The 26,252-nt window shown below is 34.6% G+C and overlaps 1 protein-coding gene across 1 annotated transcript in view; it reads right to left on the bottom strand.

The window, feature by feature from the left end:
- adgrb2 (adhesion G protein-coupled receptor B2) overlaps nt 1-26,252 on the bottom strand; it is a 298,540-nt gene that overhangs the window by 107,283 nt on the left and 165,005 nt on the right. The window contains exons 6-13 of the mRNA XM_079878265.1: nt 20,468-20,632; nt 19,920-20,084; nt 16,553-16,654; nt 12,538-12,644; nt 8,517-8,711; nt 7,384-7,452; nt 2,080-2,188; nt 1,789-1,935 (exon numbers count right to left, since the gene is read on the bottom strand). Coding sequence (XP_079734391.1) covers nt 1,789-1,935; nt 2,080-2,188; nt 7,384-7,452; nt 8,517-8,711; nt 12,538-12,644; nt 16,553-16,654; nt 19,920-20,084; nt 20,468-20,632 — 1,059 coding nt within the window. The remainder of the gene's footprint in view (nt 1-1,788; nt 1,936-2,079; nt 2,189-7,383; nt 7,453-8,516; nt 8,712-12,537; nt 12,645-16,552; nt 16,655-19,919; nt 20,085-20,467; nt 20,633-26,252) is intronic.

Raw genomic sequence — 26,252 nt, 5'->3', positions numbered from 1 at the left:
ATCTAAGATGTAAATGCGCAAAAAATTCAGAATTGTGAGATAAAATTTCGCAATTATCTTTTTTGATTTTTCATTCTGTGGTCTCATAAATATCATATGAGATATTTACTTGCAAAATGTTGCATTCTCTCACAAAGGTTTTGCAAAACTAACTCACAAAACTTTGGAGAGTGAAAGCAAAACTGGTGATAGATAATTTAAGGTGGGAGCAAAAACTGTGTGCTTTCGCAAGCACCAAAAATTTCTTGGGGGAATGCAATAATTTAGCAGAGAACAAAAAAGTGTTGCGAGCCAATGTAAAGCTTCTTGTGGGAATGCAAAGTTTTGAGAGTGAATGCATAAGTAAAAAATACAAAAAATCTCCTATCATTTCCAGCACTATGTCCCCTTATGGGCTCTGTAAATATGCAAATTTGTTCTGTCATGAATAAATTCTGTTGCAAATATATTTCGTTCTTTTACCTGAAAGGCGAGACTTTCAGTCCTACGGTTAAGATTTGGCCCATTCATTAACTCCTGCTTTCTGTATAATTTAGTTGGCAGCCACTAACAATATAATCATGCATATTATTCAGGATAACACTAAATGTAACAACTAATCAACTTTTAGGTGAGAGGTGAAAACACTTCCCATATTTAGCAATTTCAAACAATTTTGGAACTGTATTTTGTCACTGCTAGATGTCCAATGTAAATCGCTGATTTAGGTGACTCATTCCCACATTTAAATATGGTTGCAACACCCAAAACTTTGCAGTGTGTACATGTGCTAAGAGGGATGGGAAAAAGTAAAAGAGTCAAGAGAAAGATGTTAAAGAATGTCAAATGGGACAGGGAAGAGAGTCATATAACATGCTAGGACAACAGAGCAGTTCACATTAAGCAGCTGAACCCTGACGGGATAGACCAGGATCTCATCAATAACAATGATGGAGCTGCATGCAGGGATGCAGTGGAACTCACATACTGTACGAGTACTGTACCTACTATGATGAAAAAAATAACTACCAGTACCATATTTACTTTAAATTGATTACATGATACACCAAACCAAAAGTGTGTATTTACACGTTGTACATGTCACATTTAAATATGACGACTTATGCTATTATGTTGATTTTTTTTACATTTTCAAATGTCTTTAGTGTGTAATGTTGCTGTTTGTGCATGAAAATGATCTGCTAAGTAACAAAGCACAAATTCTCTATGTCAGTATAAGCCCTTTCTGAACTCCCTGAAATGCCTTGATTGTAGTCTTCCGGGAACATATGCATCACAATATTCCTCATTTTAATAATTCCCGCCCAAGGCATATGCAAAAAAAAAAAAAAAAAAAAAGAAAAAAGATAAGAAAAGAAAAAAGGCAAAGGCCTGGTTGAGTTGCATTGGTAGTGTGTTGAAACGGACAGTTATGGTAAGGGGCGTGACATTTCCAAAATGCGCTCGAAGCGGTTGACCAATCACAATACACTGATCCAGCCGACCAATCAGAGCACATTGCGCTTTTCAGATGGAGGGGCTTCATAGAGACAGGAACTAAACAGAGCGTTACTGACAGACTAGGAAGCGAGGAGCTACAACAATGTCAAATTGTTGAAAAATTATGTTTTTTGAACATTCAAGCATAAAAACCCATTCTAGTAAACAAAAAACAAAAAAATCAAGACTTTGTATAAGGGCATCATATGGCCTCTTTCACCTGGCAGGTGAACCTGGAGGTTTTACCCACAAGAGCACAATTGCTCAACATGTCAGAGTTCATGTATCACCATATCTTGCATTACTCACCATCGGAGGACAAGGTAAAGACTTCTTTGGGGATGAAGAGTTTGTCGTCTGAAGAGCGTGCCCAGTCTTTCATCCCTCTCCTCCCCTTCATGGGGAAGTTGATGTCACTGGAAACAGCCGAAACGGGCTCTCGCTGGATGGTGATTACTGACAGGACCAGAGAAAGACAGATTAACAGTCTGGAAAGTTCAAATATTAAACGCTTCACAGAAGCACTTTTAAGAGATGTTCACTGCAGGACAACATGACCTTTATTTGTGGCACTACTGCGTAGATGCCATGGGAACTCACTGAGGTTGTTGGTGACAACCAGAAAGCTCTGGAACGGCTTCTGAGCCTCTCCAATTAGATGAATGAAGTCTTCCACAACTCGCATTAGAAACACAGAACCCGGAGAGACCTGGAAAGAAGTCACATAATCACAAAAATACACATACAAACAAGATATGAGGTTTAGTCAAGCCCAGTTTTTGGGTATGATCTCTGAAACATACACTACCGTTCAAAAGTTTGGGGTCAGTAAGACTTTTTATAAATTATTTCTTTAGCCCTCGGTTTCACAGACAAGGCTTAAACCTAGTTCCAGACTAAAATGCATGTGTGAGCAACTTGCACTGTCAAAATCTTCAAATATGTCAGTGCCATTGTTTTGTCCAAAGATGCCCACCAGTAATGTTCTTTTTTTTTTCTATGGCATGTTTATAAAAGCTACTTAAATATCCTAATTGAACTAAGGCCTAATGCTGGCTTAATCTAAACCATGTCTGTTCTTGAGTGTTGCTCTTGAGCAGCAAATCAGCATATTATAATGATTTCTGAAGGATCATGTGACTGAAGACTGGAGTAATGATGCTGGAAATTCACCTTTGCCATTACAGGAATAAATTACATTTAAAATCTATGAAAATAGAAAACAGTAACTGTAATGATATTTCACCAATATTACTGTTTTTGTTTTTGATCACATAAATACAGAATAGGTGAGCATAAGATACTTAAAAAAATAAAAATGAAAAAATAATAATAATAACCCTCATAATTCCCAGACAAACATAAATTAATTACCATAGAAGGTTTGCTGTTAAAGACTTAAATTTAGCTAATACTTGTCAACATTAAAAAAAACTGTTTGTTACTGAGAAAACAATACATTCTACCTTCAAATACTTTTCATTTTCAGTGCAATTTTTATAGTTTACAGCCAGATAGTGGGAGTTTATGATGCAGCCGTGAAACGATGATGGAAAATAAGCATCCACAAGTCAGATGAAGCACAGTATATACCATCATTCCCCCGCTCTCCACTCTGTCATGTTTATAAATTGCCAGCGGGTTTTAATTCACTAGGCCTTTGTTCCAGAAAACAGGATGCCACATGCACATTTCACAGTGAAGTTCATGAGAACATGGAGCCCATTCCTCAATCTAATTGGAATTTTGCTCTTCCTCTCGTGTGTGGAAATGAAGCCATGCGTGATTGTCTGCGGAATATATCGTCACTCCGTGCCATAGGGGACTCAATCCGTAGTATTTATACACTTTTGGTTTGCATTTGTTTAGAATTTATCCCAAATTAAACGTTTTCTAATATGTGGCAGATGGCGATTCTATATGCATTCAGATGAGAAACAAAGCAGATTGGTGCTTGTTGTTGGTTTGAAATGAATAGGAGGAGAACTGACATCATTCTTTCCCAAGCAGGCTTCTGGTATATTTCACACACAAAATAAAATAAAAATACTTTCTTAGTCTGGGGGAAATACGCTAGCTGACTGAACATCTTGGAGGTTGAGTTTTGCCATCTCTGAGTTTGGTCATTCCAATTGGTAAATTGTGGCTTCTATGGAAATGTATGCATGCATATATATTTCTGTATAATGACAGTTAAAGTAAATTCAACTGATTTACCATATTATACTGGAAATTAAAAAAATCTGGTATCATGACCAAAACAACACGTCAATTCAACAATATTCTGAAATATACAGTCCCACAGTTTAAAAAAAAAATACTCATATTTACATGGTATACCAAGGTACTTTCGAGAAGTTTTTGGTTGTGGGGTCTTATTAAGTTACATGTACAAAAACATGGTATACCCATTAATTCCAAAACAACATGGTATCAGATGAAAACATGGTAAAGAATACAATGGTTGTATTTCAATCTTGGATTATTGGTTTTACAGTATGTTAGCTCAAGATCTCTCTACTTGTTGTTTGTACATCTTGTAAGTGTCCAGATGTTGTGGCAAATTATGAAGGACAACAAGGCTGAGACACAAGAACTCACATATACATGCACTGGCTGTGACGTGTGACCATGAACAGGTGTCACGTTTATAAATAATGCTATTTTTCTCAGAACCTCACTGTAACTAAAAAAGAAAACTGAAAGAATAGTTGCATAAAAATATATAGGCTCTGATAAAACACAGAAACGTTGCACATACCATCATATGTATTCTTTAACAAGGCAAATATTCCCACTTTAGAGTCAAAATCAATTCAAAATTGTCCCTTTTTAATTCCCTGCACGTTCCTGATTTCCCTGTGATTGATGAATCAATGTGTTTTATTCGAAATAAACAAAAGGTTGAAAACCTTCAGCTGTCAACACTTATTCAGCACAGGCAATTGGATACTAACCAAGTGCTTTAGCAAACTCACACTGGTAAGTAATGCCCACGTTTCACCATCCAATCAGCTTTAGGCTGTGTCTGAAATCACCCTCTGTACCCTTAAATATGGCACTATTTGAAGGGACAGACATTTGTAGTGGTGTCCAAAACCACAGTGGACGTCTTAAATCCCACAATGCACCTCAATAACCAGTGTACAACTGATGTACACTCAACGGCTCGAGAATACCCATAATGCACTGTGAGAATCGTGCCGAATTAATTCCCGTGTCTCACCAGAAGATGGCGCCCACAGCTGAATCATCCATTCATTCCTTTTTTTAAACTGTTGGTCCAATGTGGGTACAGTGTAATATCATACAGGTATAAATTCCTTTTTAATTGATTAATAAATTGTTTAATTAAGGTTTATACATGCTGGTTTCCATGAAAGAGTCTTACAGAGATCTTATTGGTTTGCTAAGATTCAAATGTTTATTAAACAGCAAGCACAGACTATGCAAAAGCGTCCACCCTTCCGACGCACTCCGTGTCTGAATTCACTCACTCGTTTTCATTCCCTACTTCCAGTGGACTATATTAGTGGAGTAATGGAGGAAATAGTGAATGAGGGTATAGGGAGCAATTTTCGAAAACCGCTCTAGATATATACTACCATGTATATACACTAATGTTTGGGTCAGTAAGATTTTTAAATTTTTTTTGTTGACAGAATTATTTTATTCAGCAAGGACGCATTAAATTGATCAAAAGTGACAGTAAAAACATATATATATATACGGTTACAAAATATTTCGATATCAAATAAACACTGTTCTTTTGAATTTTCACCAAAGAAGCCAAGAATAAAAATGAAAATGTATCACGGTTTCCACAACTTTTTTCAACATTAATCTGAAAAATAAATGTTTCTTGAGCACTAAAATCAGCATATTAGAATGATTTCTAATGGATCAATATTTTGGGACAAACTGTCCCCTTTTGTCAATGTTGTACAAATGGCTTACATGTAGTTTTACACCGACAAAGTATTTTAGCATACGAAATTCACACTTCCCCTTTAAGATTCTGGCAGACAGGGACATTGTGAACACTCCAGCAGGCTCACAGGAGAAGATGATTATTTACTGAGCAGGGAGAGCAGGAGGTGTGTCAAAGATTTGCCTGCTCAACTGTGCTTTAACACCAAAATCTGGCTCAGTCACGCTGAGCTGAGCACCTGGCGCCCGCATTCATACACAAACATAAACGTTCACTAGAGTCACGAGCATGTGCAGCACAGACTTTGCTCGGTATGTGACCATTAGTCACCATTACCTCTACACACTGTAACCCATGCCTATAATTTCAAAAAAGAACTACACTAAACACATGCACAAACTAATACCGTATGTTTAGTGATAACAGTGGCTCGAGTGCACTGTAATGGCGGTGGGGTGCCTTATGGGAACAGAAGGGCTTTGTGGCATCAAGCATTCTATTTTGGTGTAGAATGGCACAGTATTGTATTTTGTGTGTTTTGGATGGTTGACAGAGTGTTACGATGCATTTGCTAAGATTTTAGAATGTAAGTCTCTTATGCTAACCAAGGCTGCATGCAGTAACATGCATTAAAAAACTGTAATATTGTGAAATATTACAATTTAAAAGGACTGTTTTCTATTTGGATATATTTCTATAATATATTTAACTGTCATTTATTCCTGTGATGGCAAAACTGAATATTCAGCGTCATTACTCCAAACTTCAGTGTCACATGATCCCTCAGAAATGCTGATTTGGTGATCAAGAAACATATTATTATGATCAATAATGAAAACAATTCCTTTTCACAACGCGTTCCATTTTTGTGGAAACCGTGATACTTCTTTTTCCATGATTTTTTGATCAAAAGAAAGTTCAAACGAACAGCATTTATTTGAAATAAAAATCTTTGCAATATTATAAATGTCTTCTATGTCACTTTTTGATCAATGCAATGTGTCCTTGATGAATTAAAGTATTAAAAATGACTGGCCCCAAACATGTGAACAGTTTTGCAGAAATAGTACACTTTCCTCAACAAGTCACATGATATAAAGGGGTCATGACAATGATTTTTATTTTTAATAAGTTCCTTGATGTTCACTTATAATGTTAATAACGTTTTTGCACAATACACGTATCTCATTTACAAAACAAAATGCTCCGGACATACATATTATTCTCCAACTTACTTGTAGTAATTCACATGACTTAATGAATCAAACATGAAAATAGCACAAACAGTTATATGTGACGGGTTTGTTCAAATCCCTACCTCAAAATATGAGCAATAATTATATGCTCGCCTAAGCAAGCACAACTACAAATTGCCATATAAAATAAGACTATTAGCTAAGCAGCTTTTGCTGTTCCACACATAAAGACTGAAAAAAGAATGGATGTATTTGGTAATTCGGACATGATGCGCACTAAATCTGGACTGTAAAGAATAACCATCCCATAAGTTATTTGACATCATCAGAAAAAGTGTATGTTCTTAAGTGAGTCAGAATATGATCTCCTGCAGTTAGTTCAGGCCTCAGTGAATAAGAAAAAATAAGGCTTCATGGATAGTTGAGTTGAGGAAAGTTAATTATGCAAAAATGTCCTGGCTTGACATCGAAGACACCGTGGACCAAACTGCACAGCATCTAAAGTCAAAAAGCGTCTAATAGAGCGGTGTAATGCAAAGAGGCAGCTATAACAGCACATCCCTTTCCCAACACACTTTAAAGTCGGTTTCTATTACATCCAAAGCCTGGTCTGATGCCTGATTACATTTGTTGTTAATCTTTGCGATCAGACCTGGATTTCATGACACAGCTCTGTCTGAGGGGAAATTAAAACTCACGGCACACAGATATGAAAAGTTGCGTTCTTCGGTCGGATATTGGCAGGTGTATTGCAAGGGCCGAGGACGGACGTGTTACCTGGTGAGCGTCTTCCCACTTCTCAAGGTTTTCAATGTCCAACATTAAGCTGACAATCTGGAAGAATTTCTGAAAAAGAAGAAAGAGTAAAGATGAGAAAAAAAAGAGAGATTGTGTGATGAAAGAATGAAGAAAATAGAGAAATGTGTTACTCTGCATTGCAAAAAAAAAAAAAAAAAAAAGTTTTATTTATTTAGGATTTTTGTCTTTTTCCAGTACAAAATAAATAAATGATTATAAAAAACATAAAACATGTACAATATACCTTTACTTAAAGTGTGTAAGATGCTTTAAGAGAAACTTTGCTTGTTTTATGCAAAATTCACAAAAAATAGGTTTGATTTATGCTTAAAATTAGGATAAATAATGTCAATGGAGTAAAAAATAATAGATTCTAATTCAAAACAAATATTAATCTATTTTTGCTTTATCTATCTACAATGTATCTATATTTATAGCATTTATATATTATTCACTGTGAAAAACTCAAGTAAAAGTAACATATATATATTTTAAAGGGTGTTTGTTCTCTAACATTTTGTAATTGAACATCAGGTAATATATGAGTAGTTAAGCCATGAAACTCTTGTGTTCTGATTGGTTGTTTCACAGCATGGAACATATCCATTACTACTTCCCTTTATATGTAAACGCATCCAAACGGATACAATTGCACTATGCAAATTATTAATCTAGCCCTCCACCTCCCCAGCACCACCTGTCTAGATCTGTCTAGCAGCAGCAGCACGTTTCCCTTCATTTTAATTTCTGAGTATTTAGCAAAAGCAAGTCGTACTTCCTCAGCAGGAGAAGAAGCAGCGTAGCAGATCTAGTCAACCAAGATCAAACCTACATTCATTTACATTAATAATGTTTTATAAACTATCCCGAAATTTGTCATGACTGAAATGTAAATATGCAGTTGACATGTCAAGCATTGATCAAATTGTCATTATATAGCCTCATATTAAGCCTGCATGGAGTATATGTACTTTTTCTATTTAAGCCAACTACAAAAGAGCTTAAAAAACGTATTATAATTCTTATTAAAAACTTCAAAAGAAATATTGCCCAAACACAGATTTTGTCCTCTCCCCATATATCTTTCCACAAACCCACAGGCAAATACACACCTGCACGTCGTCAGGAGCTGGGATGTAGGTTGCTCGCTTGAAGGTGTCCGTCACATTTCGGAGAATCTCCACGGAGAATAAGAGGTCGCCGCTGTAATAATTCTTACGGGACATTAACTCCAGGAGACTCCTCACGATCTGAGACATGCCCTCCCCTGCCAGGGTCCTCTGACCCTTCGCAAGATGTTCTCGCAACTACAGGGGAAGAAAAAACATGCTTTTATGCACAGACACTGATTAATAAACCTTGATAATAATAACTACATGAGCATGAAGGTTATAAATAAACACAGAGAGATGAAGTCGAGTCGAGATATCAAATCAAACCAACAGAGCAATCGGAACATGTTCATTTAAATAGGCTTTGTTAAACTGGTATTGTTAGCTAAAAGGATGATTAATATCCTGAAAAAAATTGTATCACAGTTTATAAACTGTTATTTCAAATTGTAATAATATTTCACAATATTATGTTTTTTTTGTTTTGTTTTTTTACTGTATTTTCATCAAATAATTGCAGCCTTTCAAAAACATAAAACATTTTTACCAACCCCAAATGTGACCCTGGATCACAAAACCAGTCATAAGTCGCACGGGAATATTTATGGCAAAAGCCAACAATACATTGTATGGGTCAAAATTATCGATTTTTCTTTTATGCCAAAAAACATTAGGATATTATGTAAAGATCATGATCCATGAAGATATTTTGTAAATTTCCTACACTGTAAAACCTGATGAGTTAGTTCAACTCAAACCGTTTGAGGAAACCGATTGCCTTAAATCATTTAAGTTTATTAACTCAAACAATTTAAGCATAAAAAAATATTTGATTTGTGTCCAAGTAACTAGCAGATTAACTAGCTTAAACATTTCAAGTTAAGAACAATTAAAATGTATGAGTACATTAATTCATACAATTAACTTAAAACTTTCATGTAATCTCAATGTGAACACTTTTATTAGTATAAACTTAAAAAGTTAATCTGCTAACATACTAATTTGCTAACATATTAGCAATAGTATGTTATACAGAAGCACTTGCTGTATGAGCTTAACAATATAAAGGGATTATTTGCTCTCAAATCAAGCTGCATGCACCACTTGTCACCATGATGGTAACTATCATAAAGCCAACATTAACAGAAATTCTTCCAAATTAGCATAACAAAACATTAATCACTACTAAATATCACACTTAACATTAATCTTACACACAAAAAAAAATAAAAAAAAAAAATAAATATATATTACACTTAATTTTAGCATTTACTCTCCCTTTCACATCCCAGCTGTTTCAGTTAAACTTAAGTTTCTCTAAATTAAAATAAATAATTTCATAAAACTCAAAACAATGAAACAGTTCAGTTTACTTAAAATATCAGTTCTGTGAACTTGAAAGAAAAAGAAAGTGCTAAATACTCATAAAAATTAATTTGACTAAACTAATTTGTTTAATTTAAGTTTGTCCTACTCAAACCAATTAATTATTTTGAGTGTTAGGGTTTACCTTAAATGAGTAATTATTTTGAGTGCTAGGTATACCTTAAATGTATCAAAAAATATATATTTTTTTAAGTGGATGCAGCAAAGTCGCCAACAGAAATGGACAACTTTACAGGCGATTTTCCTAATATTTCGATTGTTTTTGCACCCTCGGATTCCAGATTTTCAAATAGTTGTATCCCATACATCAATGGAAAGCTTATTTCGCTTATTAAGACTGGTTTTGTGGTCCAGGGTCACAAATATTGGAAGAATGAATGAATGTAAATAAATAAAATGAATAAGCATGCAGAATGATGTACAGAAAATTGGATCTTGTGAACATAAAACCACAAACACACTAATATACTTCCATTCAGGGTTATTATCGTTAACTAAAACGAAGACTAAAATTAAAACTATTAAAAAAATATGTTAATTGACACTTAAACTAAATGAAAATTAGAAATGTTGCTTTGGCAAAAGCAAAACTAAAATAACACTGCATACACTTACAACAAACGTAATAAATAAACACACTTTAAAAGAGATTAAATAAGCACGCTGATTTAAAGGTAAGCCAGAAAAGGAAGTGCAGAAGCACATGCTGGCTTTGAAGCTGAAGCAACATTGATCCAGGACTGGAGCAAAGCGAAAGCAGTTTGAAGCTATCGACAGCAGCCTTAATCTACTTCCTATCTACAGTCAACCAAGCTGTGAGCATAACGAAGTGAAAACAACGTCTCCCTCAGTGAATTAACCAGCGGAGTTCTTGCTCGCAGTTGAACGTGAGCGGACCAACAGTTGACTGTCTAATGACAGTACAGCGAGTGCATGACGTGCCAGACAATGGCAATCAAAGCTAATTAAGCATTGTGTGATTATAATGAGGGGTTAGTGGACAGGTTAAAAGCGCAATCAACCCCGGCACATCATGCCTCGGTCCAGACGTACAATTAAAAAACAACTCGGCATTATGAACTCAAAGTCAAAGGCCGTGGCAGAGGAATTAGTAGGAGCGCATCAAGGCAGACTGTTGAATCTGTTCGAAAGTAATCAATCGTTATTAGAACCCAGAGGTCTGAAACCAGGCGATGGAAAGTATATAATCAATGTAAACTCTGGGAGCTAGTGCTGTTTCTTTTTAAGCTTTTAAGCATTTACGGTAGGCAAGGGTTCAAAGGAAGCATCTCAAAGTAATGGTTTTCATTTCATTGGTGTATGTTAAAATGATCCAGCACTGTAATTGACTCTTTTTTGTTTCTTTTTTTTTTTTGCTGAGTGCTCATTGCAGTTATTATCATTTGTGGAAAGTGACAGTGGCATTGTTCTCTCCAGAACACACAGCCTTTTAAATACACTCCGATCTTTTATTTTTCTGTGGCTAGTGAATTCGCCAAACTAAATGCAAACAAATCTTCACTTCTGATAATGCATTCAGTGATGCACATGCAGCTACAATTCTGGTGTATTCATTTCTTTAATTCTTAATATTCAGCTGCTCATCCACGCCGTCTCCTGAGCTACACAATTCAGGGACTGACTGTAGCAGATATTAAATACAACTGAGCAATTGAATTAGTCAGTATGTATTAGTTCATGTAAACTGCATTCACCAGTAATTGTAAAAACATCTATACATAGCCTACTTAAAACGAGATAAATGCACTTAACCAAGCTAAATTCCTTGATATATCTCTTTTCCACAAGATCCTTATACACTGGCAAACAGTTTTATTATTATTATTGTTGTTGTTATTACTGTTATTAATAAACAAATAATACATCATTTATTTAGAAACAATAATAACTATTATTATTATTATTATTACAAATATTAATATTAATAAACAATTTATTTAGACAATAAGAATGTAATAATACAAATAAGCATAAACAATATATATAAATATTTAAGAATGTATTTAGTCAGTAATAATACAATATTATTAATCATAATAATACAAATAAATAAATACATTATTATTATTAATGATAATAATACTAATTATTAATAATATGTTATTACTATTAATAATACTAATCCTATTTAAAAATAAAGAGATATTTTAATGATAAAAAGGAGAAATTGGATAACACAGATACATTTTATTAAATTTCTCTAATGTTAGTCGATACTCTACCACAAACCTGATTTTCAAGATCAACATATAAACAAGATCAATACATAAACTCCTTATCAAAACTCGGTAACATTTTATTTTACAGTGTCTTTGTTACATATGTTACATGTACTTACCATAGTAATAGCAGTTAATTATGCATAATTACATGCAAATAGCCCTCAACCAAACCCTAATCCTACCCTAACTCCATAGTAAGTACATGTAGTTACTTAATATCACACAGTACTTAAATATATAATTACACTGTAACAACGACACCTTAAAATAAAGTGTAACCCAAAACTCTTTATTATTGTGTTATATCAGGTGCATAAACAAATTCATATTCATAATCTAATCCTACCCCATCTTGTGACATCACAGCACGTCATCCACATCCATGTACTCACAGATAAATGTAAATATCTATATTCGAGTGAGACACATCGGGCGAAGCTCGGAGGACCCCAGTAAGCAACTCCATTAGCGTCCAGCAAGCAACGACGACTAGCAGATCCTACAGGGAGAGGGAAGGAAAAAACAGATCATTATCACTGTTTGTGCACAAACAATAACAGCATGTCAACGTTTGACAGACACGTACTCTGTGAGGTTCACACGCTTCATATAAAAGACTTCACTGCGATGCGGCGTACGATAACGTCTGGGATAATGTCTGTTTTGAGTATGTCATTTTGCAATGCCGTTAAGTCAGTTTTGCTTAAAGTTTCTGCCACTTGCATCATTCAGATCACGGCCAATAAGACCCGACGTTGGCTTCACCACCGGTACCCTCGCTGGAATAAAAATGGGCCTGAAAATCACACGGGGAACGCAGGCAGCCCGGAAAAGTCAAGCGAATCGCTCTCTGCAGGAATAGTTTTTTTTTGCATGCATGACAGTCTGTGCTGGCCGGGATGTGGAGTTGATATAGATTACGGCTCGCTGTTGACCTCTTTCAACACTCTGCTCTGCGCTCCCACTTCAAAGACATCATTTATTAGGTCTTTCTGTTTTTATTAGGTAAAAATCACTGAGCGCCTTGGGTGTCTTTCTCCACTAGTATCTGAGAATTATTGCACACTGCACTCAAAGGGCATAAATAACCTCAAACAAACTCTCCTTCTGCACTTGGAAGGTTTAGAAATACTTAAACCAAACTGAGGAGGAGTGCAGAATACTGATTACCATCGCTGTGTTTTTAATATAATTCAATTGTGGTTTTATACACTGTCAGACACTTGCATGTGTCATTATATTATTAACATTTTACATACCATTCAACATTTATACGTCTTGAAAAAAAATTGTCTATCCAAGATACACATTTCTAGTAAATGTGCAGTTAATTATCATATTGTATTTTCAGAAAGTTTTGGTATATTTTTCCTCTCCCCAAATTTGTCATTACCGAAACACAATAATAAATAATTCAATAAGGCGGCTTACATTGACCTATTAATATTTTGTTTACATCTACCTAGTGAATATATTTTTTGCTATTTATTTTTATCCTTCTATTATCTATTGAATCCCACAATAATATTTAAAATATAAGTGAGATTAATCAATTTAAAATCATCATTTATTGGGTACTTTCAATTAGGAGGTGGCTGTTTTTTTTTTCCATTGTTGTTTAAAAAATATATATAAATAAATATTTTTTTTTTTTTTTTTTTTTTTTTTTGAATGAAATTACATTCTTTATGTAAAAAAAAATGTGCCTCACATTTTCATGTCACTACCAAAACAGCGTGTGTTTTAGTCCATTGGCTGAGACTGATTTTACATTTTTGATCAGGAAATATTCTTGTGTGCCTCTCTCTCATAGCCTCTCTTTCATTATAGATAGGTACCATCATGTTGAGGGAAAAGTGTTCAAAAGTCTGAAAATCTGTGTTTAACTTCACTACCACTACCTTTTTACCGCAATTAAGCAAACTTTTTTGGGTGTAATTACATAAAATTTAGTTTGTGTGTGTGTGCAACTGTTCAGAATTGTGCTAGGTAACCATGTGCTGGTTATCATCTTTGAATTAGGCTCAAAAGTATCTTAAATTGTCACTACCGAAACAGTCATGACCGAAACATGCCATCTTTGTTTTGGTAGTGACAAAAGGGAACACATAATCATTTATTTGAGGGAAATAAACACTTTTTTTTTTTTTACAGTTTTTACTAGTATCTTAGTATGTTTCATTGTATAGTATCTTAGTATGTTTTAGTATGCGAGTTAAAATTCTGCAATGTGATGTGGTCGCTACCAAAACATAACTGTCTAAAATAAAGTATACTGAATTATCAACTAAGATGTTATTATAGTGTTTGGTTCAATGAATATTCAAACTAATGAATCCTTAACTTTGAAATCAGTATGATTAACTTAATGCCTTTAACAAAGGAAGATTGGGTTCAAAATTCAACAAATCTTATAAATTACACTTGAAATATTGTTAAAATTGTAATTGCTATTGATTTACATGTGAAAATATGTTGATTTACCTATGTTTTTTTAAATAGCAAAACATATATTTACAAGGTAGATGTAAACAAAATATTAATAGGTCAATATAAGCCTTCTTATTCAATTATGTATTATTGTGTTTCGGTAATGACAAATTTTCCAAAACTTTCTGAAAAACAATATGATAATTAACTGCACAATTAGTAGAAATGTGTATCTTGGATATTATACATTTTGCATACATACAAAATTTGTGGAAAAAGACACCTTTTTTTTCCAAGACGTTTCCAACTCTGACTTTGAACCAATTCTTTAGAATGGCCCATATACACATACATATATATATATATATATATATATATATATATATATATATATATATATATATATATATATATATATGCATGCATATGTGTGTATTTATATATACAAGATAATTATACACAGTACACCCATATATAATATGTAAACACAAACTTTTATTTCGGATGTGATTAATCATGATTAATAGTTGCCCAGCACTAATACAGTATATAGTGTTTCTTGAGTTGAGAAAATGCTTACTTATTCAAACAACCAGTTCTTAGCTACCTTTGCAGTGCACACAAGCAGAGACGGTCCCAAAATGTGTGCCTCACTTCATTAACGATAGAGGCGAGTAAAGTTATGAGGTTTGACTGGCAGTTTGAGGATCCAATGGAGTTACGTGTTTTAGTCAAAAGCTCTTTTTAATACTTTCCATTGGTTGAATATTTGTAAAACCCACAGACAGACATAAGAGGTGACAAATAGTAACAATTTATAAAAAAATAAAAACGAAATGCAAGGTTTCTGCCCTGCAGTTACGTCATATAGCAATCACAAAACACAGCAGAATGTCACGATGTACAAAACAACAACATGTCAATGTCTGACATTAAATCTAAAGCCTCGCAAAAAAAAGGAACGTGTTTTTGTTGGGCCCGATGTAAGCTCTGCGGCAACATCTGACATTTCAATACACCAAAAGCGATGTCTTGATATCATTGTTGTATTAACTTTCTGTGGCGGCACATATTGGGCTGTAAACATCCTCATTAAGTTCCCTCTCACACACCACTAATTCAGCTCAATGGGCTTCAAAACTGAATGCTGATTAACTGTGTGGAAATCAACTTATTTCGAGCCTGTTGTGCGATGTTGGTTTTGGAAGCTGAGCGATTGCATCACTGATGGAGTTTTATAATGTGGTTTAACTGATCATAAAATCTTTTAATAAAGCTGCATGTCATGGTAAGAGAAGAAACAAATGTATCATAGATTGAATTAGATATGGCGTCTTTGGCTGTGGCCAAAACAACATTAGATTGTACTTTCAGAGTTTTATGTGATGTAGACGGCGGCGTACACTCTGAAGCTAATCAAGCTCGGATCATTAACTTTTCTTGAGCGGTTTTAATTTACTACTAATTTGTCACTTAGCTGACATTTTTATCCAAAGCAACGTACAATAAACTTTTTTGAGAAACGGCCGTCCTTGAACAAGCTGGGGTTAGACCCGCTAAAGGGCAGATTGGTCATGGATTGCTCATTACACAGTTTTGATTACTAGCCAAGAAAGAGGCTTATCAGTGAAAAATATCAGTGAAAAATTCCTTAAATTAATAGGAATTATTAGCAAATGATGACTTTAATTTCTGCCCATGCTTCAGAATACTTGTAATGTCACAGGTCTGCTTTTATAATGCTCTTTTGGTTTTATTTGGTTAATTTTGGACAGCAATATGAACTAATAACTCTCATTTAGATCTAAGTAGCAGTTCCTCAAATTATTAAACATTTTGTTCCACTGAATATAAAGTCATACAGGTTTGGAACGGCATGATGATGACAGAGACGGCTTCTTTAGGGGAATTATACTGCTTATTATTGGAGAAACAGACTTCATGTGGAGAATGGAGAGAATGTTTGCAGTAACGTACCAGTGGCATTTGATGGACACTTGTTGTATACCGTCTCTCCAGCTGAGGCTCTCTTCCACGTCATGGCTACTTGGTACTCATCTTTACAAATTTCATGAGGCGCTGCACACAGTATACACCAAAAGTAAGAGGTTAACCAGCAAAAAAAAGTGTACGAATTGGCATTAAATAAAAAGTCCATTGTTGATTGGGAATTGACTTATTGCGCTCAGATAGATAGATAGATAGATAGATAGATAGATAGATAGATAGATAGATAGATAGATAGATAGATAGATAGATAGATAGATAGATAGATAGATAGATAGATAGATGGATAGAATGATAGATGGATAGATAGAAAAATGGATAGAATGATATATAGAATGATAGAATAATAGATAGAGTGAAAGAACGGCAGACAGACAGATGATGATAGATAGATGATAGATAGAATGATAGAATGATAGATAGAGTGAAAGAACGTCAGACAGACAGACAGACGATGATAGAACGATAGAATGATAGAACGATAGAACGATAGATAGATAGATAGATAGATAGATAGATAGATAGATAGATAGATAGATAGATAGAGTGAAAGAACGGCAGACAGACAGACGATGATAGATAGATAGATAGATAGATAGATAGATAGATAGATAGATAGATAGATAGATAGATAGATAGAGTGAAAGAACGGCAGACAGACAGACGATGATAGATAGATAGAACGATAGAACGATAGAACGATAGAACGATAGATAGATAGATAGATAGATAGATAGATAGATAGATAGATAGATAGATAGATAGATAGATAGATAGATAGATAGATAGATGGATAGAATGATAGATGGATAGATAGAAAAATGGATAGAATGATATATAGAATGATAGAATGATAGATAGAGTGAAAGAACGGCAGACAGACAGATGATGATAGATAGATGATAGATAGATAGACAGACAGACAGACAGACAGACATACAGATAGATAGATAGATATATAGATAGATAGATAGATAGATAGATAGATAGATAGATAGATAGATAGATAGATAGATAGATGGATAGAATGATAGATAGAATGATAGAATGATAGATAGAGTGAAAGAACGTCAGACAGACAGACAGACAGACGATGATAGAACGATAGAACGATAGATAGAACGATAGATAGAACGATAGATAGATAGATAGATAGATAGATAGATAGATAGATAGATAGATAGATAGATAGATAGATAGATAGATAGATAGATAGATAGAGTGAAAGAACGGCAGACAGACAGACGATAGATAGATAGATAGATAGATAGATAGATAGATAGATAGATAGATAGATAGATAGATAGATAGATAGATAGATAGATAGATAGATAGATAGATAGATAGATAGAGTGAAAGAACGGCAGACAGACAGACGATGATAGATAGATAGAACGATAGAACGATAGAACGATAGAACGATAGATAGATAGATAGATAGATAGATAGATAGATAGATAGATAGATAGATAGATAGATAGATAGAGTGAAAGAACGGCAGACAGACAGACAATGATAGATAGATAGATAGATAGATAGATAGATAGATAGATAGATAGATAGATAGATAGATAGATAGATAGATAGATAGATAGATAGATAGATAGATAGATAGATAGACATAAATAATACTTTCTTACCCCATTGGCAAATTGTTTTTGTCTTGTTTTAAGCATGTTAAAGTGAGGTTTATGCCTCAAGATAAAATAATAATAATAAAAAAAAATAATAATAATAATACTGATTGAGAAAATGAGATCACCGACTGCAACAACACTCATCTCTCTCCAACTCTCATTCAAAAGCTCCTTCAGATCAGAGAACAACCCAGGGGTGAGATACAGAAGAAGACTGGGTTAAAAGCGGAGAGAGAGACGGAGAAAAGAACCCTACTCTTTTTCATCTAAACATAATACACCCCGACAAAGATATCGGACAGATTTTTGTTTTCAAGTTTGTGCCGCCATCAAAGCGCTGTGCCCAATATGAGCTCTACGGCAATGCCTGACATTTATTTAATCTATAGCCTCCCAAAGCTGCAGTCAAAGGCGTGCTTATTAAAATCTGCTGTTTGCTGCTCTGCTTGACATGAGGACAAATCACACACAGCAGCACTTTCAACAGTTCCCTTCTGTCAAGAATGACCCGTCTCAATTGAAAGAGAGGAGAAATGGAAACAAAGGAGGAGAGTGAATGTTAAATATGGAGGAAGAGAGAGAAAATGAGAGAGAGAGGGAGGGAAAGAGAGAGAAAAGCAAAGGCCACTTTTTACAAACAGGGTACAAAATAGGGTTTGAAAGTCTTTTCTTTTTTTTTTCTTGTATTTCTTTTTTAACAGGCATCCAGTAAAAGCTTCAAGGTATGTTGATTATAAACATTGCAAGATCATATTTAATGTTAAGTGAGCTATATTATTTTCTTTTTATTTATGTTATACAAGGTTTGCAATTTTGTCAACCTTGTTACGAAATATGTAAGTTTAAAACCCTGATTTGTGAGATTTGGAAATGTTATGAAATCAATAAACATGGACATTAAAATAATATTATATACAGTATATGTCACTTTTTTGGTGTCATTTTAAGGAGTGTTTTTGCTGTTGTTGATGTTGTTGTTGTTGTTGTTTATTTGTTTTTTTGCAATGGGATGAATATCTTGCATGGTTGTGCAAAGAATGTGAGATGCAGCTAAATATTACATATTTGGCCATTATTGTATTTTTTTTCATTACATACAATAAATGAATTAAATATCAATTCAAGAGATAAAGTCAATATGATATTGGATATTAACTAGATATTAGAAATAATCAAGACTGTAGAGGTGTTAAAGACGTGATGTTTAAAAAAAAAATGTGTACATCAGTTGATGTGTATTTTATGTTGGCTAATAATTTCTCTAACACACACCACTGTTCAGAAGTTTGGGGTTAATAAATGAAAACTTTTACTCAGAATAATAATAATATATCACAATATAGTTTTTTTCTTTTTTTTCACTGTATTTTCATCAAATAATTGCAGCCTTTCAAACACATAAAAAAATCTTACCAACCACAAACATTGGAAGAAGGGAATAAATAAATAAATAAATAAATAAATAAATAAATAAATAAATAATTTAGTGTCAAATGTAAAAAAAAAAAAAAAAAAAAAAAAAAAAAAAAATCATGCAACACTATTTGTCACTTATTCATTGTGTCGGAGACCATCCCAAATGTGCAAGGCAGACTTATAAATGGCTTGGAGAGACAGTTGCTCTGTACAGGAAATCAAAGAAAAAAAGAAGGAGCGAAGAGGAAATAAAAGACGTGCTTTGAGCATACACACACACACACCTGGGCACTTCTTGTCATTGCAGGAGCGCACTTCCTCTCCGGAGCCATCGCAAGGGTATCCCTGGATTCCCGTGCCTTCACACATACGGAACCGACGCTGCCAACCGGAGTCACAGGTCTTGGAGCACAAGCTCCAGTGATTCCAGGCTCCCCAGTTCCCTCCACCTGCACATGACAAAGAAAACAACCACATTATAAGAGGAGACGAGCCAATGGCCATCTACGCACTGCAGTTTTGATACACTAGACTGTGTGGTGAACTGAGAAGTGAAGTCACAACCATAAATAGCTACAGTGTGAACATAGTCATAAAGCACCTGCATAAAGCTAATTTCCACTTATTAATTATTATCAGGGGTGCTAGCTGGCATATGCTGACACAGCAGCGTGTCTGTGCAACAAGAAGACCGGTAAGTCTCTGTGGTTTGGTACCACAGACAATTCAGGGCGTTCACTGCAATTAATTAGACCATGACAGCAAACAAATTGCAGCTGTGCACATAAACTACCTGTCAATTTAAGAGTAAGCCCACCAGTGAGAAACTTACCCCCGCAAGACGGGTTGGTGCACTCACGAGTTTCGGCATGCGGCCCCTTACACTCCGCCCAGCCATGAACAGACACACTGCAACGCCGCTGCCTCTGCTGAGTGCCCGAGCCACAGGACACAGAGCACTGGGACCAGGCCGCCCAGTCCAACCACTGACCCTCCACTGCAAACACAACCACAGGGAGACGATGTGGAGGTCAGAACACAATAAGACTGGAGTGGAGGAAGGACAGGGAAGAGAAGGACAATAGAAGTGAGGGACAGAAACAAACAGGAGTCGGGCGGTCGGACAGAGAGTGAGAGAGAGACGGGGTACAGCAGGGGTCTGTGTTTGTCTGTTGTATTTGACATTGTAGTGGTTAAAATGATGCTCACTTACCCTGATACAAACCTGAGAGATTGATGACAACAAACTGAGTTATTCTGATACTGATTAGTGATGCTAATACCATCAGCATCAGCAAGTTTTTTTTTTTTTTTTATAACTTCGGAAAACTTCAGAATTTTGTAGCATTCAGGCTGCATGAAATGTACAAGTTTGCACCCAAAAAAAAAAATCCATGTTATTCAAAATTATTTAAAAACGATCTAAAATTAGAACTTGCTGTTATTATAAATATATACTCATTTGCATTCCAAAGGAACGATAGAATGATAGCTAGAACAATAGCTAGAACGAAAGACTGATAGATAGAATGATAGAACGATAGATTGAACAACAGAACGATGGAACGATAGAACGATAGAACAATAGATAGATAGATCGATAGATCGATAGAACGATAGATAGATAGATAGATAGATAGATAGATAGATAGATAGATAGATAGATAGATAGATCTATCTATCGATAGATAGATCTATCTATCGATAGATAGATAGATAGAAAAATGGATAGAATGATAGATAGAACGATACAACGATAGATAGATAGATAGATAGATAGATAGATAGATAGATAGATAGATAGATAGATAGATAGATAGATAGATAGAACGATAGATAGAACGATAGATAGATAGATAGATAGATAGATAGATAGATAGATAGATAGATAGATAGATAGATAGAACGATAGATAGATAGATAGATAGAACGACAGAACGATAGATAGATAGATAGATAGATAGATAGATAGATAGATAGATAGATAGATAGAACGACAGAACGATAGATAGAACGACAGAACGATAGATAGAATGACAGAACGATAGATAGATAGATAGATAGATAGATAGATAGATAGATAGATAGATAGATAGATAGATAGATAGATAGAATGATAGATAGATAGATAGATAGATAGATAGATAGATAGATAGATAGATAGATAGATAGATAGATAGATAGATAGATAGATAGAACGACAGAACGATAGAACGATAGAATGATAGATAGATAGATAGATAGATAGATAGATAGATAGATAGAACGACAGAACGATAGATAGATAGATAGATAGATAGATAGATAGATAGATAGATAGATAGATAGATAGATAGAACGACAGAACGATAGATAGAACGACAGAACGATAGATAGAACGACAGAACGATAGATAGATAGATAGATAGATAGATAGATAGATAGATAGATAGATAGATAGATAGATAGATAGAACGATAGATAGAGCGATAGATAGAACGATAGAACGATAGATAGATAGATAGATAGATAGATAGATAGATAGATAGATAGATAGATAGATAGAACGATAGATAGAACGACAGAACGATAGATAGAACGACAGAACGATAGATAGAACGACAGAACGATAGATAGATAGATAGATAGATAGATAGATAGATAGATAGATAGATAAGTTCAGCTCTCATCTAGAATTTTACATTACAATAATATTTTTTTTATTTTATTTTTTTTTATTTTTTTTACAATTTACAAGGCAACAAAATCTACAATATTTAGTAAAATAGACACTTTTTTAAAAAATTGGTCTTGAAAACAAGTAAAATGTTTGAATAAGGGGGAAAAGTCCTCATATAATCTGCAATAGCCTTCAAAAACTATTCACTACAATCTAAAAAAAAAAAAAAAAAAAAGGAAATTGGCTGATAGAAATAGTCACTGAATATATTGTGCTTGACTCCTACATACAGTTTCATTTGCCAGGTCACATGTATAAAAGAAATGACATCATACATTTCATTCAATAATTTATTTCCACCCGCCATTTCAATTTTAAACCCTTTATTGAAAAATGCTTTTTAAGATCACCTCTTCATCAGCGAACATTAAATTACAATGCGTGCTATTAGAACAAACCCTGACCTGCACATTAAAGGTGCTCCAAGTTACACATTCTTTCATCCTCAAAATTGTAGTCTAATGGGTTTCGGAGAAGACCAGTAATTTTGTTTAATAAATTAAAGACAGATGGACCACTGAGACATATCTTAAAGCACATGAAGTTAAATAGAGGGTTTGATAACATTAGTGCAGAAATTTATGAGAAACCGCACTCTGATGATAACAATTTATTTCAGTTTGACTGATGCATACTGCAAATGTTTCAGCCTTTAATTTCTCACAGGAAAAATGTTGAGTAAAAATTCATTATTCTACTGATTACTATTAATTGTTATTCTGTGAATAAAAAAAAAAGCAGCAAGCACATTATGTATTTCCATAATTTCCACATAGTTCAGTCAAACACAGGCTCTGTCCATGTTCATATCGATCTTCTCTCTGACCGGCGACTACAACAAAATGAATATAAGATCATTTGCATAATGAATGAAACAAGGGATCAGTGACTATTTCTTGCTTGATTAATGAGATTCATGGTGAAGTTCTATGTGAATAAATAATAATACATATGGGTGGAGGAGCATGTCGCTTATGAAGCCCTTTCATAAGCCCATGTCACTATCCCGAACCCCCCTGCTTATGAGTCACTTTGTTGATGCAAAGCCTTTATGAATTTGAAAGTGTTTAATGGGGGGATGAAACAATGTGGCTTTTTAATGTTTTACTTCAAGTATCCCAAGATCCTTTGCAAAACATTAGAAGGTCTACATGCCTCGATGGACACATATTCATTATGTTCGAAAGTAGGAATTATGCTTAAACGTCATCCATCAAATGATGGCATTAATCTTATTCCTTTATGTTTATATAATGAATGCTTTCTAGTATGCACTATCTATTTCACAGTAGGGGGGATGTTACGTCTTTTGACTTTCTGCAGCAATTTCAGGATCTGTGCATATTAACCTCTAATATCACTTTGATCTTATTTAAATGTGTGTGGGGGGGCATATTTCATCCAAGAGTATCTCGGTTTGATTGATGGTATTAACTGAAATCAAATTATCTCTCAATCTAATGAATTCCAAGGAAGACAGAGCACATGATGAACGAAAATGCCCATGTCAACTTTGCTCCGTCAAAGCAGATGCTCGTCAAACTTGGAAAAACGTACAGTATAAGTTTATTTCAAGGCAGCCACAAGACCGTGACCTAAAATCAGTTCCAAAGGGATTGGTGTAGTACAAAAAGACAGACAAGTAGTATATATACAGTTATACTACAGACACATAAATGCAACACATAACTGCATATTGTTATAAAGTATGAAAAAAACAACAACATTTGTTTAATATTTTGGTAACACTTTATAAAAATTCAATAAATAAACAAACAAACAACCTATTTAAAGGAGACCTATTATGCCATTTTGTTTTTAAAGGTCTACTAGAAAGATATTCATGCTTGAGTGTTCTTCTTTTTACATTTTTGCAGCTCCTCTCTTCCCAGTGTGTCAGTAACGCTATGGGGTGCGTTTCCCGAAAGCATCGTTAGCCAACTATGGTCGCAAGTCCCATCATTATCAGCAAAGTTCAACGAGTCGGTGTTTCCCGAAACCGTCGTTCAGCGAACATTCGCAAACAGCATCGCAAAGGTGTGTATTTGGAACGACAGCTCTCGACCTGTGGTTAGAAGCAGAGGTTCTTGTTTGCATGACATATGGACTTAATAAATCCTTATCTTGAGCAACATAAGCAAGCTGACATTCAGTTCAATCAGTATCTTTTATTTAGAAAACATAAAAGCCATTTACGTCTTTCAGTTTGTCAAGAGATTTGAAGCACCGTTATTGAAGACTGCGCATGTGCGAACGTGCTCTACTATGTAAGAACGAGCCTATGATTGAATCTGGAAATAAAGCAAAATAACTGAGAAAAATATTAGATAGTCCTCAGATGCCATGTCTGTAACTTATAGCAAAACATCTAGCGTTAATTCGATCTCAAACAGATTCATTAAAAGAAGTGAACCATCATTAACCAACGTGGTTGAACTACCAATTTGCGCCAATACGGTTTCGGGAAACAGTCGTGACTAGCTAGTTGATTACTTCAACGATGCATCTATGGTAGTTAAGCAGCGAGTTACGTCGTTGTACGGGAAACGCACCCCGTAGTTCCTGTCTCTATGAAGCCCCTCCTTCCGAAAAGCGCAATGTGCTCTGATTGGTCGGCTGGATCAGTGTGTTGTGATTGGTCGACCACTTCCAGCGTGTTTCGGAAATGTCACGCCCCTTACCACAGCCGGCAAATTCAACACACTACTAACTAACTCAACCAGGCCTCGCCTCCATCATTTTGCATATGCTTTGGTCAGGAATTATTAAAATGAGGAATACTGTGACGTGTTCATTCCCGGAAGAAAACTCAAGACTACAATCGAGGCGTTTCAGGGAGTTCAGAAACAGTGACACTGAGAATAACTCACTTTGGAGTGACTTTGTGTTTTGTAACTTTGCAGACATTTTTAACGCTCAAACAGCAACATCACACACTAAAGAGAGTTGAACATTTAAAAAAGCACAATAGGACCTCTTTAAATGTTGGTATGACAGAGCAAAGCAAAATGAGATGCAGCTGCATTATCTGTCTGAGATCATGGAGGATTCTGTGTCTCAAAGCAAGTGCATGATAAATAATAATCATATTCTAAAGCCTCACAAATTCAATAAACATGGATAAATGTGGCCTGTCTGTCTACGCCTCCATGAGAGTATTGGACTCATCATCACTCATAAAAAATGAGCGGCCAATGAGGAGAGAGATCCTGGGTATTGTGGTTGCCAGGAGAGACAGCGGCTGCAGCTGAAACCCAACAAACACAGATGAGCATTTATGGCATCTTACTTTTACTTCACAAGAACATAAATGGAAAGGGAGAGAGAAATCCACTGTATAATTAAGGTAATAACACTTACTTCAGCACATCAAATGGATACTTTGAGTATCCCTTACTTGCAAGACATTAACACACACACACAAACAAACAGATGCATCTGCATGTCCATGGTTGTAGCTATACGAATTCTGGACCGTGTTCCTTTACTTTAATGTCTTATTTCTGTTCTATATTTGATCTTATTTCTTATGGCTTATCAGTTTTCTTAAATCTATTTTAGCTGAATAACATAAACTGATGAGCTCATTGGTAAATCAAATGGAAGGTTCAGCAATGTTTTATAATTTTGACATTCAGCATGTTGCACTTTAATCTGAGTCTGACAAATTTGTAGACAAGCTGCTGATGCAGTGTATTGTAATAAACTGTTTGTGTATTTGTCCATTAAAGCAAAAACTATTTAGGAACAGAACAGCAATCATTTGAGTAAACACTTTTTTTTGAAAAAATAAAATAAATATATATATATATATATATATATATATATATATATATATATATATATATATAAATACACACTACTATTCACATTTTTTAGATCGGTTATATTTTTAAAT

This window comes from Squalius cephalus, assembly GCF_949319135.1.
Source record: "Squalius cephalus genome assembly, chromosome: 8".
In the NCBI taxonomy this organism is placed as follows: domain Eukaryota; kingdom Metazoa; phylum Chordata; class Actinopteri; order Cypriniformes; family Leuciscidae; genus Squalius; species Squalius cephalus.
Note: the sequence above shows the minus strand (reverse complement) of the source record. Positions and strands in the feature narration are given on the sequence as shown.